Here is a 15924-nt window from a genome sequence, read left to right on the forward strand (position 1 = left end):
GTGGGTAATGCTGACGGTTATTGCTGGTGGGTACTTCTGGCGGTTACTGCTGGCAGGTAATGCTGGTGGTTACTGCTGGCGGATAATGCTGGTGGGTACTGCTGGCACTGCTGGTGGGTAATGCTGGTCATGCGGGTACTGCTGGTCATGACGCTGGGTACTGCTGAAGGAAGCAGCAGCTCCAGTAGAGAGCAGAGCCGCTGCTTCCTGTATGGCTCCTGTCACAGATGAAGTGCATTTCATATCACTCAGCCTGTGTCAGAGCCGGAACTATACAGGAAGCAGCGGCTCTGTCACTGACTGCAGACATCCTAAGTCTCCCGCAGCATCCGGGAGATCGCACGGCACTTGTGGGTGTTTGTGAGCCGTTGGCCAAAGGCGGGAGACTGTCTGGAGTTCCGCAGCCGGTGGGCCGCATTGCCTGCGATTTTGGGCCGGATGCGGCCCGTGGGCCCACGGGTTGGACATGCCTGTATTACACATTCAAGGACTAAACATTTAGAATTGACTGGCCTCTGCTTTTTAGTTTAAATACAAAAACCTAAAGCCCAACCTTAATCCCCCTTGTCCTCCCCTCCTACAACCATCAATTTTTTGATAGATGTAGGAGGTGACCTTTTTTAGAAGCGACGGCTGATGATTTGATATAGTCTAGGCCTGCTACTATTTGATCATGTAACCTCCCTTCTTCATGATATTATTATGCCCACAAATGAGTCTTCAGAACCTGTGAAACCTGACAATGGACACCAATTGGCAGTAGCAATATCATGAGGCAACAGTGTGGACAACCGAAAAAGGATTCTACAAGAAAGGTCTAGTGTGTCATATGACCATGGATTGGATCAGCATTTGGGGATTTGACATACATTTTTTTTTTTTTTACTCTAATTGCGGGACTATCTAAAGATCGGGATGGGGAGATGTTTATCTTATGTTGGCACACAGACTATGTGTATTTCAATTGGGGCTAAGTAAGGGACGCCACTAAAATAAGGAACAGGACAGAAGCAACAGGAGAATAATTACCTGCCAAACAGATATTGTACAGCATTTAGAAGTAAAAAAATAAAAAGCAGAAGTTTTTGCAGTTTTTTGCACTCTGTTTCTTGACGGTCCATGAAAACAACCATCAGCATTAAAATGTAACTTACTTACACTTTGTACTTTTTTGTTTTAAATTATTTTATTTCATATTATATACCTGTAGAAAAATAAAGATTTACTGGATAGGTTTTCAGAAGCATGTAACACATTAATCAGCATTTGATGTATAGAAGTGTACAAAAAAGCAACCAGATGCTGAAGAATTCTGTGAAGTCCAAATCTATTAAATTAAGTCTCCTAACACCTGCTGGTGTGGGCCCTGGAAAAGAACGGAAATTATACAGGATAATATCATGCAGGCAAGTGGATACAAGGCAGTTAGGCTATCTATCATACACAGACTTCAGAAAACCTCTTGAGTAAGAGCGTAGAGATTTACTCCAACACAGATTTCTAAGCCTTCTTTTATGTTCCTACTTTTGGGTTTCCTAGAATAATGTAAACTATAAATTTACTTAGTACTTCTCCGAAAAGATTTAGAAACACAAATTGCGTGAGCTACAAAAAAAACCCTTTGTTACTCATAAAAATGTTTTGTTTTTTCTAGCTTTAGAGCAAAGCATTATATGTCAGAGTGTGGAATAACTTGCTACTAGTTGCATCATGGATAGATGTTAGTGTGTTTGGAAGATTTTTAACCACCTCCTGCCTGCCAAATAGACAAATGACAGTGAGTGGGGTGCTCTCTTGTTCTGGGACGATGTCATATGATGTCATCTCACTCTCACCACGATTGCGTGCCGTAGGACACGGCGCATCCATGATCTTGGTAAAGAGCCAATGACGCGGCTCTTTTCCCATGTGATCAGCTGTGTTCAATCACAGCTGATCACATGTAAGCAAGGAAATACCGGTTATCAGCTTTCCTCTCCTTATGCCCCATACACACGTGCAGATTATCTGCAGACTTTTGTCTGCAGACTTACCTTTTCTATGTAGTGCAAGGGCCTGCCGGATTGCATACAAATTGAAAATGTTTAGGTTTGACCTCATATTATATGGTTTTGGTAAGTCTGCAGACAAAAGTCTGCAGATAATCTGCATGTGTGTATGGGGCATTACACTGACAGAGTGTGAGGAGAAGAGAGCCAACCAGCAGTATTTCCTCACAGGGGAGACCTGCACAGATAACCAGGGCACTGTTTATTAGTGCCCTGATTATCAGTGCAGCCCCAACAGTGCCCATCAGTGACACCAATCAGTGCCCATCAGTGATGCCAGTCTTTGCCCAGAAGTAATGCCATTTAGTGCCCATCTGTGCCGTTTATCAGTGTCCATCAGTGCCGGATATCAGTACCCATCAGCGCTGCCTTTCAGTGCCCATTAGTGCCTGCTCATCAGTGCCACCTATCAATGCTCATAAGCACCGCCTATTAGTGCCACCTATCAGTGCCCATCAGTGGCACCTATCAGTCCTCATCAATGCTGCATATCAGTATCGACTATCAGTGCCCATCAATGCTGCATATTACTGCCTCCTCATCAGTGCCCTTCAGTGCCGTCTCATCAGTCCCCATCAGTGCCACCTCATCAGCGCCCATCAGTGAAGGAGAAAAATTACTTATTTATAACATTTTCTAATAAAAACCAAGAAAAAAATTTAGCAAAAAAAGAAAAACCCAGTGGTGATTAAATACCATCAAAATAAATCTCTGTCTGCGCAATTGTCATTCAAAGTGCAACAGCGCTGAAAGCTAAATATTGGCCTGGGAAGGCAGGGGGTGAAAGTGCCTAGTATTGAAGCGGTTAAGGTGTATTTTCCAACCCCCCCCCCCCCCCCCAAAAAAAATGTTTAAGATCAGATGTCTTTTTATTTTACAACATGTAATAAGTTCTTGAATGACTTTATAAAACACTTTACCCAGAAACAACAAGGTAGAAGTATTTAAAGTATATTTAGTTGTGTTAGCAACATAGACTGTTACTTTATGAAAAGAACAGCTAACAAGCTCAAAACTATGTTGGGACATGTTTCTTGCTCTTCCAATGTGTTCATTTTAATGCAAGCATTTGGCTTCCAATTACGTTAAATCCTAATTTAAATCCCAGGACACTGCTTTCTCTTTACTAAAGGAGTAGAAAGTGTCATATTAGGAGCCAGGAGAGCTGCATCAGTCCGTTGCAGGTTTCATTGTGAAAACTGCATAGGAAGGTTTACCTGGTGGCAGGGATGAAGTAAGTGTAAAATCCGTGATGGGTTATAAAGCTTGCTATAAATTGTAATACCAATCGGTAATATATATATAAGCAAAAAAGATAGCGCTATCTACACTGCTTGCTGAGTCATGTCCTCACATGACATTGCCAGGAGTCAGCTGGCAGTGCTTGGGGCGGATGGTGTTATCACAGTATTATACCATGACTGACTGCTAAGTGAGAATCATTCCCCCCCAGTGGAGGTCAAGCTTGAGATCTATAATTTATGCATTCCCGGTCATTATAATTTATGGCCCAACTGTTCTGGTAAGAGGTGCATGGTAACTACTACTATATGGTGGTGGATTTGTCTTTCTTTACATTAATTATAACCCCTGGAGGATCACACACTGTGGAGGTTTCGTGTTGGGAATTTCCTGTTTACTAATGAACTATATATCTTTAACCACTTTAGCCCCGGTAGATTTGGCTGCTCAATGACCAGGCCACTTTTTTCAACTTGGCACTGCACAAATTTAACTGACAATTGCGTGGTCATGCAATGCTGTACCCAAACAAAATTTACGTCCTTTTTTCCCCACAAACAGAGCTTTCTTTTGGTGGTATTTGATCACCTCTGTACTTTTTATTTTTTGCGTTATTAAAAAAAAAATAGCAAAAATTTTGCGAAAAATTGACATTTTCTACTTTGACTGTTAAAAAATATCAAATATATTAAATTTTTGTCATATATTTAGGCCAAAATGTATTTAGCTACATGTTTTTGACAAAAAAATTCTCAATGAGCATATTTTTATCCACTTTAAGACCGGAAGATTTTATCCCCTTCCTGACCAGGCCATATTTTGTGATTTCTACACTTTAACGGACAATTGCGCGGTCGTGCAACGCTGTACCCAAATGAAATTTACATCCTTTTTTTCCCCACAAATAGAGCTTTCTTTTGGTGGTATTTGATCACCTGTACAATTTTTAATTTTTTTTAAAAAAGAGCGACAATTTTGAAAAAAAAAAAAAACAATACTTTTCACATTCTGGTATATAACATTCCCCAAAAAAATGTATAAATCAACATTTTTTAACATTTTAGGCCAATTTGTTTTCTGCTACATATTCTTGATAAAAATAAAAATTCAATAAGTGTATTTTGATTGGTTTGCGCAAAAGTTATCGCGTTTAATAACTACTGGAAAGATTTGTCATGTTTATTGTTTTTTTTTTTTTACTAGTAATGGCGGCGATCTGCAATTTTTTTTGCGGCGGATAGATTGGACCCCTAACTGACATCTTTTACACTTTTGGGGGGACCAATGACTACAGTAATTAGTGCTATAAATATGCACTGTTACTGTAATAATGACACTGGCAGGGAAGGGGTTAACACTGTTGGTGATCAAGTGGTTAAATGTATGCCTCATGCTTACTGACGTGTGTGGGGGGGAGGGGGTTCTGTGACAGAGAGAGAGATCGCAGGTTCAGCTATGTTCCCTGTCTGTCTCAGAGAAGATCCGCCTGTTTTGTTTACACAAGCGGGCAGATCTTCTCACACTTTCCCCAACATCGGGGAAGAGAGGCAGTGATCGCCACCTCCAGCCCGACTCCCGCTGTGTCTAAGCACGCGCGCCGCCGAGACAGCTAGGAGTCCAGCGACTTAGGTCTACGTAACTGGACACAGGGCAGTGTAGCAGTAGCAGCACAGTGAGCGGTCCTAAAGTGGTTAATGAAAACATGAATGTTGACACATGAACTTATACAGTATATGAATGTTAAATTTACACTTTTGCACTTTTGAAGAATGTATTTATAGCTTTTGCACTTTTTTTGCATTTCAACTTATTTGATGTTTCATATTGCTCTTTTTTGCATTATTTGTCATTACTGATAATGTAGACACTTATGAGGAATGAAAGCAAACAATGTCCCTGCTGTGCCCCAACAGCTATTGTTCCTTTTTTCCTCTCTGGAGGGCCACTTTATTGAAAACCTGCTATTTGCCTATGCAGGTTTGCTTTAACGCCCCTCAATCCCCCCCTCCCAAGTGGCACATGTTCATCTTTTGTTTACTTCCTCACTGCTCTGTGCAAACACTGGGAGCAAGGAAAAGGAGCACTGTGTACTCTCTGAGTCAAATGTTCTGTCAAATGATGCCATCAGGGCTACCCGTAAATTTGATATCCATAATGACGCTTGTAAATTTTTATCTAGATGACACTGTCAGCAAATACATGTTTTGCCTCAACAATCTGAAGATTAATATTTCCTGTAATCTAATATAGTGACATCTTGTTATTTATGCCAGAATTTCAGTGAAGTAAAATTTTGTGTGACTAGAACATGTGACAGTTCTGTAACTTTTCAGAGGGTCAGACATCAGTATCTTATGATAAATCCTAAAATAGCTTAGCACTGAAATTAGTACTTTTTTCTGTAAAATAAACATGTCATGCATTTTGATAAGGGGATTGAGCCTGGAAAATTAGACGTGTTTGTAGTATTTTTATATTTAATATTAATATTTCATTTTTACTTTTATTGTCATATTTTATTTTTTTATTACTTTGTATTAACATTTGCATGGTGACTTTTACATTTCCCACCGATTAGAAGTATTATGTGCAAGGCAGCCATTCCTAATATTCTTATATATATATTTGATAATGGATGTATTGTGTAAAATCCTTGAATTGAGTAAGATTTACATTTTAATTGTGTGTATATATATATATATATATATGTGTATATATATATATATATATATATATATATATATATATATATATATATATATATATATATATATATGTATATGTATATGTAGTTTAAATAGTATAGCATAATACTATATAGTAAATATATACTGCCATATGTATAAATATTGTAAATAATATAAACTATTATAATAGTTTATAATAGTATAAGGCTGGGTTCACACCTAATGTAGATATGGCTCACAGCAGGGGTCTGGTGCATCCCTGTTCTTTGTTTCAGGGATGAATCAGGCCTGAATTTTTGGCTGAATTCGGAGCTTAAACGGAGCCAAAGATGGACAGGACCTCTGTGAGATCCGCTCCGCAGCAGCCACTGATGCGTGCAAACTCGCATCCAAATTAGCATAAGTGTGAACCAAGCCTAAATGTTTTATGCTTAGTGTAACCTAAATAAGGTTTCCCAAAACTTTCTAAACAAAGGCCCAGTTTACCATCCACCAAACTGTTTGTGGGCTGGGCCATGGTCAGTAGGAAAACAAAAAATGCTCAGCATCACAACTCAGTAAGGCTGACCATATATAATACCATGTTCCTTTAGATTTACCAAGACATATATTATGAGGTTAAACCTAACTCTAGGAAATTGAACAAGAAAATTGTATAATGTATGGCCAGCATAAGAAAAAAAATGCCCTTACATTAGTAGTCAGAGCAAGGAAAAAATGCTTTTATGTCAGTGGTGTGTAGGAGTAATAAATTCACATACAATAGTAAATAGAAGTAATAAAGGCCTTGAGTTGGTGGTCAGTGGAAAATAAAAATTACACATGCATCAGTGGGTTTAATAAATGTCTCTGCGTCAGTGGACATTGGGAGTGGTGGTTATCAGAAAAGTAGCCCTGCATCGGTGTTCAGTGGGAGTAAAGAAAAAAGCCCTGGTATCAGTAGAAATAAAAATGTCTCTGCATCAGTGGTCAAAAGTAGTAGAAAATGTCGCTGCATCAGTGGGAATAATGAAAGAACCCCTCCTTCTGGGTTAGTAAGAAAAAAAAAATGACACTGGGAATAATAAAAGACCCTTCTCTAACACTGGTGTCAATAATAAAAGACTATTTCTTCCCCGACCCCTCCCTAACCACTACAATAAAAATAAAAACAGACCTCCCTCCCCCTGGCACTGGGGTCAGTGAGATAAGAAAAGAATCCCTCTGGCATACACTGGTAACACACCTCCATATCCCATGCTGCTCATTGTGACATCATATTTTGGATTATACAGGTGTCATGGGCCAAAATATCACACCTCCTCATAGTACCTGGTAAAGATTGCAGGTTGCTGGAACATTTTGCCTGACATCTACTGCTACTCTACACAGTGACTACCCAAGCATGTAATAAGAAAGCCTGGCACATAGAGCCTTTTTATTGCAGGGGTCGGTTCCTGGCAACTACGAGGTCATGGGTTGGGGACAATGATTGTTTTGCTGATGGCAAAACCTCACTGTGAAATAAAACTCTACTTACTATGACACTTTTTTTAAAAATGCAGCTGAAACCTTCCATACCTATATGTCGGTGCCAATTTCAGCCAGAACCTTTGTTTAGTCTTCAATCGGACAGGCAGGGTTTAGAATTCCTGTCTTTTTGCCATCTGTGTCCCTGTTAAAGGGATTTTCTGCTCTCCTTATCAAGTCCTAAAGTGATAGGAAATCTCTTAAAGCGGAAGTAAACCCATCCATTTAACAGTTTAAAAAAATTTGGCACATTTCTAGCACAAAATGGAAATGTAACACTCCCATTGGTTGTGTTGTCAACCCAACTGTCAAACCATTTAATAGCTGGTGTCATACTGATCACATGTGTAGCATCATGGCAGTTGTAGATTAAACAGAGGCCAAGATAGCCAAGATGGCATGAAAATAGTAGGAGGGTTTACTTCCACTTTAAGCATGTAGACACATTTTTCTATTGTTCTCTCTGCCAGCCCTGTGTATTTACAGAACACTGTAGTGAAGTAGCAGCTGGCAGGTGTATTCCAAGTGCAATGGGGCCAGGCGTACTCCCGGCAGTATGTTGAATGCTGAAGTTTTTTCAGCTACAATGGCTCTTGAGACAGCCATTATGCAGGTAAGTATAAGATCTTTTCTATAACAGGTTTTTTTTTCTTATTTGCAACAGAGTCACTTAACATTTACAATTTGTGTTTTTTCAAATATATTTTGTAGCTTCATTCATAGTTGTAGTGCTAGTTTGTAGTTCTATATGAAATGAAGGGATGGTGCCTGCAGAGTATTTATATAAGGTATAAGGTGAACCCATTGTTTGGATTTCTTGAAAAAGTTTATGCATAGCTAATACAACAAGAACTGGGAGGATATCTCTACAAAGAAAGGCCAAGCTTTGTAGAGCTGTCACTTAAACAAGGGTCTTAAACTTAAACTTTAACAAAGCTATGAAAATATCTAGTATAAACTAGCCATGATGTCTTATTTCTAGCTCCATAATTCTACCAACTCTTACCACCATATACTACATTTTGCAGTAATAATGCCTTTTTGCTAGCCACTGGAGACACCTAAAATATTTCCAGTCAGTAAAGTTTAAGAGCATTATTTAGTAATGTTATTAAACCATTTCCAAAAGATCAGGTTTTATCTCGTGCCGATGTACCATATAGATTGTTTTCAAAAAATTCCTCCATCCAAACTATACAGCAAGGTTGGATAACTCTCCTGCTGTGCCTATTGTATTTTGATAGTCAGCCCTGCCAGCTATCGAAATACCCAAACAGCAGCTGTATCTAATTGGATGCAGTCACTGTTAGTTGGATAACTTTCTGACCTGGATCATTAATTATTCAATCGAGGGATCCTGAACAGGAGGTGGCTAGGAGGGCCACCCACTGAGAGATATTCAGATGTTTGATCAGGAAATTTGCTCCATGTATGCCCAGTTTGAACTGTGTGCCAGAATGGGTTGAATTGTTACGTTTGTTGGCCATGGCTTGAAGTAGTTGCATTTGGATGCTCATTAGTAGGTTATCTGTTACTCTGAGTAGTAAGTACACCAGGTAAGATGATATAATAAATTACATTATATTTAATATATATTAAAATTGTAATTACAGGACTTATTCACACCAATGCAATTTCAGTCACTTTTCCTAATGTATCAAGTGAATTGCATTTGTAGACAAAGCAGGTTAATGGACGTTTTATTAGAAACATATGAGAAGCAGATTCAAGACTTATGAAAAAAAAAATGAATAAAACTGAGAATTTGCTGAGAATATGTTCTATTTCTTTATATCTTTATGCTGTTTTGCAAGTCTGCACATGCTTTCATACATGATCTCTGAAATTCTAATGTCATTGGAGATTAGGCATCTGTTTGAAGCTGGTTAGTAAAGTGATGTACTGAAGTACTAATTTGTCAAGTGCAGTGACATCTGCGGTACTTATAAAAATAGTCATGAAAGCTGTTGCTTTACATTTATTATACATTTTTATGAAAAGTATAGAACTTGATACTTAAATGTTTGTGTAAGATAGTTTCCTCCTTTACATTACAGAGGTCAATGCTTAATGCACTGTATTCATTCTTTCTAAACTTGTCCTGGAATCATCTGCAGTTAGTAAATGCATAGTGCTTATGTGTCTGGTATTTCTCAAGTTTTGTGTAGGTCTGAGCTGGGTCATGTGCAGGGTTGATTCAGATCTGTTAGCATTTTACATTTTTCATTCTGTTCATTTTCCACAAATACTCTTCCAATTAATGATCCATTCAGATGTCGCTAGGGGTGTTCACAGACAATTTTCAAAAAATGTATTTTTTTCATGTGACCTTTTGCTAGGGAAGGTCAAAAGTTAAAAAAAAAACTTTATTTGTCTTTGCTAAAGCTATGAAATTCTGTTGCTATTTATTTCAATGCATATTTTCTCATTGTATTTATGATATTTTTAAGCATCCTGTTAAACACTTCTTTATGGCAGACTTGATGCCAGAGTTCAATGAAAGGAATGATCCAAAAATCTGGAACAGAAATAGAGAATAGATCATCCAGTGGGGACACTTGTTCTGGCAACAGCTGTCTAAGAGGAGATTTCCCTCCATATACAGGACAGGAAGTTAACAGAAATCTCTCAAATTAAAATAATTTTTTTAGGCAGGGATTTTATCTATATCCTACTCTATCCGAAGCAGAAACAATGTTTTTGCTCTAGTTACACTTTTTTATTACTTCTAATGTGATGAAAGGATTCATCAGCACTTAATGCTGCATATTTTACAGTACTGTGATTTTTTTTGGTTTTGTAGTTCATTGTGACCTCAGTGGCTGGCTGAGCTTAGTGCCATTAGGAGATGCTAGTCTTCATCAAGTCTTAACACATTCCCTTACTACATTCTGTCATTATTATAATAACACTGAATGCTCATGCCCTAAAAAAGGGGCGGAGCTTTTTCCCCAGAAATGCCATAGTTGGATTTGATGCTGTTAACCATTAAACATTTCAAAAAGACTTTAGAGTGAAATAAACGTTAGTACCAGACACTCCTCAGTACACCTCCAAGAATTTGCCTATCTATCAAATACTCTCTTTGTCACAATCAGAGATTTTGCAGTCTAGAGCAGAACAAGTTCTGGCCATACTACAGTATATATTCACCAGGGATCTGCTTCTTTGAAAATGCACCTTATGGTCTATTCTTCAGAACCAATTTTCACTTGTATTGGCCCAGCAACATCTTTCACTTTGTGCTTTCCCCTAATATAAATGTTTGGTGTTCTTATAGTTAAAATGTGCAAAGCACAATGTAATTGATTTAATATTGGTTGGGAGCTTACTTGGAAAGTATAGCCTTGTTACACAACCACACCTAATCATCTAAATGATTGTTTGCTCAGTCATGTTGGATGACCATTGCATTATCAATAGTATAAATGGAGCACTGATGTCAGCAACCTAAAAAAAATGTTTTCACTTAATGACTCAAATCATTATTAATCTGCAAGGGTCAGAGGATCTGCAGGCATGAGTTTCTGTCCAGTTCCCTCATAAACAAGGAGACCCATTTAAGAATTTATAATGCTGGTGTATAGGCAGGTTAAAATATGTTGGTCTTAGTTAATTAGCAGCTAGGCGAGGCCAGGCCAGGGGAAAGGACTAAGTGATGTGAATTTAGTACCTGCCCTTTTAAGGCACAGCCAGCCCACCTGTGCTAAAAAAAGGGAAAAGCTCAGGTCCTGGGTCTTTGATTGGTTCTGTTCTCGCTCATGACTTGGTGTGTCAGGACTGCTGCGTTTTGCAGTCCACTGAAGACACTGGGATTTTTGGAAGACATCCAAGCTTTGGAGAATACCAAGATGGACTATCATCTCATGGAGGTATGCCTGGGCAGCCACACAACTGTAATTAGGTTAGGGAGAAAGATGTTCTTCATATTGAACTGTTTTGCTACAAGTTGTTCAGTAAAGTTATAATAACCAATCTGAGGCTGATCTGAAGTTATTCAAAGGAGGGCATGTTGGTTCTGGTGTATCTAAAGAATTAGGGTCTGTAAAGCACAAAGGGGTATGAAGTAAGACCCCTACAAAGGGTAATGCCAAAAGACAAGGAGAAGGAGTGTACTTGTTAAGAGTAACCAAGCACAAGTTCAAGACACCAAGCAAGTAGTCATTAGGTGTTAAAGGTGACAGGTGCTTCAGTAGCAAGGGGGTCGATGTTCTTGCTCCTTCCCTAGCAGTTGTTATCCAATAGCAACCAGATCCGAACCAGTGTTACGGGGATCTATGGCCTAGTCACAAGGTAATGGAAGGAAGGAGTTAATGAGTGCACACATGAGGTCTGTGCTGTGTGCATGGCGAGACCCCACTCTGTTACTGGGAGTGAGGTAACAGAGGTATGCTGGACTAGTGGAGTGGGTGCAGGCTTAGAACTTCCCTCCTAATGCAACATCTACCAAGTTACAGTGTGTAGTGACATGGGACAAATAACTTCACAGAGGGATTCTGTATGTTATTTTACTGCACACAGTGAAGGCTTATCTCTAAGTTGGCGAACTGCCTTAATGTTATATTTTTCACATGACTGCAGTCTCTATCCTTGGGCATTATTGAGCGCATTTTGCGTGAAAGGTAGCCTTGCACTCAATTTTTAAATACATTATGCTGTGTGAATGAGAACATTTAACAATGATGCATGCATGTTATGTTCCTAGTTGTGAATTCCATAGATAATGTTAAGCTATACAAAGTATTACCTAAACTGAAGTAGAGTTGTACTTTATTTAATGCCTAACTGATTACCAGCATTTCCCATTTTTTTTTTTATAGGTCCGAGTATTTACCTTTTCTGTTGGACAGCATAATTATGATAAGGGACCGATACAGTGGATGGCTTGTGAAAACAAAGGTACAGTAAAAAAATATGTATACTGTATCTAAGGGTGACTGTAAGTTGGTTCTATGCTATGTAAGATCTGATGAATATTCTATATCTTTATCAGATATAGTTATGTACCTGTACAAATAATTTTTGACTACAACCCCAAATAATATACAGTAGTTTAGACCAGAGTAGCATAGGTGTGAAAACTTAAGGTTCATAGGGTGAAACAGTGACATGAATTTTCTTGGATATTTGTTACTAAGTTCATATCCAGTTGCTAGAAGTTTAGCTTTACTCATACTGAAAAAAAAAAAAAGATAATAGGGGTCTTTGTGTGCAGAGGGGTTTTGGAATCTGGAAGTAAATCATTATGCTTACCTACTCTCCTTTACATTCAGTAGTAAAGATAAATGGTCTTACCTTTGACCTTCTCCTTTTTTTCTGAAAATAAAATATTGCCAAGCTGACTCCAGTATAAGCTGTACATGAATGGTACTATAATCTAAGTCACTTTTATTTATCTTTAGCTTACCTATAAATGTACTGTAAGTTTTTAGATACAGTAGAATCATGGTAATTTATAACAAACATAAAGTGAAGGTTTAGGGGAATGGCATACTGAGTTTTTTTTTTTTTTCAAGATCTTGCCATCCTAATTTTCTTTTGTTTTATATTTAATTGGAACTTTATTATTCCACAGCCTAGTTCTCCCTTTTCCTGAAAGGGTTGTGAATCTATGTGAATCCTAAAATGCTCCTTTATTTTTTTAAGATATGACCCTTTTCTAAATCATTATAATAAGTAAAGGCTTAACTAACATATAACATACATACAAACAGAAAGTGCATCAACTTTTGTGTTCCAAACAATAAGATGAGATTAGGAGGTGTTATTTGAAAGGTTCTCTACTTTTGAAAATATGCATAACGTTTTATTACTGACAGACTCCCATCTACTAAGGAAAGGGTTTTTCAAACTCAACATGTCAATGAAAAGAGATGGCCGTAGAAAAGAAAATTGTTCAAATAAAGCTGGGCAGTGCCATATAAGACTTTCAAAATATCTATGATTTCACGATAAACACATTCTATAAAAATGGAGGATATGCAGTATTGTTGATATTCTCTCTAGTAGACATCTCCCAAGGATACTACCTTCAATGCTAAGGGACGTAAAAAGGATCTTCAGAAATCTCTAGAACGTGCCAGTGTGTAACTTTTGGAAACTGTGGTTCCACAAAAATTGTTGCACATCTTAAAGCGGAGTTCCACCCTGGGATATTTTTTTTTTATAAAAATACCCCCGGGACAGTCAGGGCTAGTGCATTCCACAATGGATAGCCTCTGATCTGTCCCGGGTTGCACTTACCTGCAAGAAGAAATACTTACCTTGAAAATGTATTGTCCAGCGCTGCCATCTCAGGTGTGGGCAGCTTGAAGCCAGCGCGATCCTCTTCTGTGTCCTCTTCCGTCTTCTTCGGTCCCACGATGCACTACACCGGCCCCGCCATCACTTCCAGTGCGGCAGCGTCATCCCTGCACAGCTTCTGGGCATGCCCAGAAGCTGTTTAGCAAGGTATGACAGCACCTGCACCAGAACTGACGTCAGGGTCGGTGCAGGCGCATTGATTCCTGGGAGCGACGATGTTCAGCTCCCAGGAATCATTGCAAAGCCAGGAAGTGACGAATCGCTGTGGCCGCCGAGGGGAGGAAGAGGAAGTAAGGTAAGTATATTTTCTTCTAATCGAGGTAAGTAAAAAAAAAAAAAAAAAAAAATTGTGATTATCCATTTGTTTTTAAGGTGACCCGGAGCGAGAAGATGGAGGTAAGTTTAGTTTTAGGGTGGAACTCAGCTTTGAGTTTGAAAAATATGGCCTACATGTACCGCAAGGGTTCTGGGAAAATATATCTGTAAACAGATGAGACACATGTAGAACTCTTCAACAGAAACAGGATGCTATGTTTACAGGCACTGTGCACCAAAACCACAAACAATGTGGTAGAGGAAGTATCATAGTTTGAGCCTACTTTGCTGACATAAGGCCTGAACAACCTGTTATCAGGAAAGTTGAAAACTGTATAATGAAATTCTACAGAATATCAGAACAGTAGTTTATTACCTGAAGAGTGATAGAAACTTTGGTGACCCAAAAATACAAAATAATTATGTAAAAAAAAATATATATATGATGGCTTGTAACAGAGTAAATTAACAACATGATGATTATTGTTGTGATATGATGGTTGGACCTGAAGAAAGCTTTTAAAACAAGGAATCCTAAAGATTTCATTTAGGATCCTAATTCCTGCTAACCTTTGAATGAGGCTGATCAGCATTCAGCAGCTACAAGAAACCTTTCATTAAGATTACCAATGCTAAAAGGTACTACCATTTGCTAAATAGAATGGTTCACATATGTTAGCCATTCTGAACTGTAAACATATAAACAGTGTGTTCAAGACATGAAAGTGTGTTCTCATATGTGTGTGTATGTTTTGTTAACTTAAGCTGATTGTGTTGCATTTTAGAAATACTTTATTTAGAATGAGAAATGATGATGAAAGTAGAATGAGAGAAAAAGACAATACTCAAACGATCTGTGTAGTTGCATGCTTCATTTAGCCCACATTGACCACGGCACTCAAATTAACCACTTAAGCCCCGGAAGATTTTACCCCTTCCTGACCAGGGCCTATTTTGCGGTTCGGCACTGCTTGACTTTAATGGACAATTGCGCGGTCGTGCAACGCTGTACCTAAACGAATTTGGCGTCCTTTTTTTCCCACAAACAGAGCTTTCTTTTGGTGGTATTTGATCACCTGTGCGATTTTTTGATCATGCGCTATAAACAAAAAAAGAGCGTCAATTTTGCAAAAATTACAATATTTTTCACATTTTTTGATATGAAATTCCCCCAAAAAAATGTAAAAAATCAAAATTTTTTTAACATTTTAGGCCAATTTTTTTTTTTTTACCATATGTTTGGTAAAAGAAATCGCAAAAAGCTTATTTTGATTGGGTTGTGCAAAAATTATTGCGTTTACTAACAAAGGGAAAGATTTTTGTCATTTTTGTTGTTTTTCTTTTTTAACGTGTAATGGCGGCGATCTGCGATTTTTTTTGCGGGACTGCGACATTGGGGCGGACAGATCGGACCCTTGACTGACATTTTTGACACTTTTGGGGTTACCAGTGACATTACTACAGTAATCAGTGCTATACATATGCACTGTTACTGTAAAAATGACACTGGCAGTGAAGGAGTTAACTGTATTGGAGAGGGAGGGGTTAAGTGTGTCCTAGGGGCGTGATTCTAACTGTGATTGGCTGTGGCTTGATGTGTAAGAACAGTGATCAATGGTCCTACATAGTAGAACCGTTTGATCATCATTCTTACACAGGGGAGACTGACAGGCGGCTTTGTTTACACTAGCCGCCTGCCTTTCTCCCACTGTCACGGACGATCACGAGTGCCCAGCGGACATCGGGTCCGCCGGGAACATGCGTGGGGGAGTCCGTGACCGAGCAGGAGCGCGCATTCTGGCGGCGCGCGCTCGCTCCCA

The 15924-nt window shown here is 38.6% G+C and overlaps 1 protein-coding gene across 2 annotated transcripts in view; it reads left to right on the forward strand.

The window, feature by feature from the left end:
* Positions 1-15924, forward strand: part of CACNA2D1 (calcium voltage-gated channel auxiliary subunit alpha2delta 1) — a 960240-nt gene that overhangs the window by 784883 nt on the left and 159433 nt on the right. For both annotated transcript variants that reach the window (XM_082257081.1, XM_082257082.1), the window contains exon 13: positions 12307-12385. In XM_082257081.1, the coding sequence (XP_082113207.1) occupies positions 12307-12385 (79 nt within the window). The remainder of the gene's footprint in view (positions 1-12306; positions 12386-15924) is intronic.

This window comes from Pelophylax lessonae (assembly GCF_965119305.1).
Source record: "Pelophylax lessonae genome assembly, chromosome: 4".
NCBI lineage: Eukaryota > Metazoa > Chordata > Amphibia > Anura > Ranidae > Pelophylax > Pelophylax lessonae.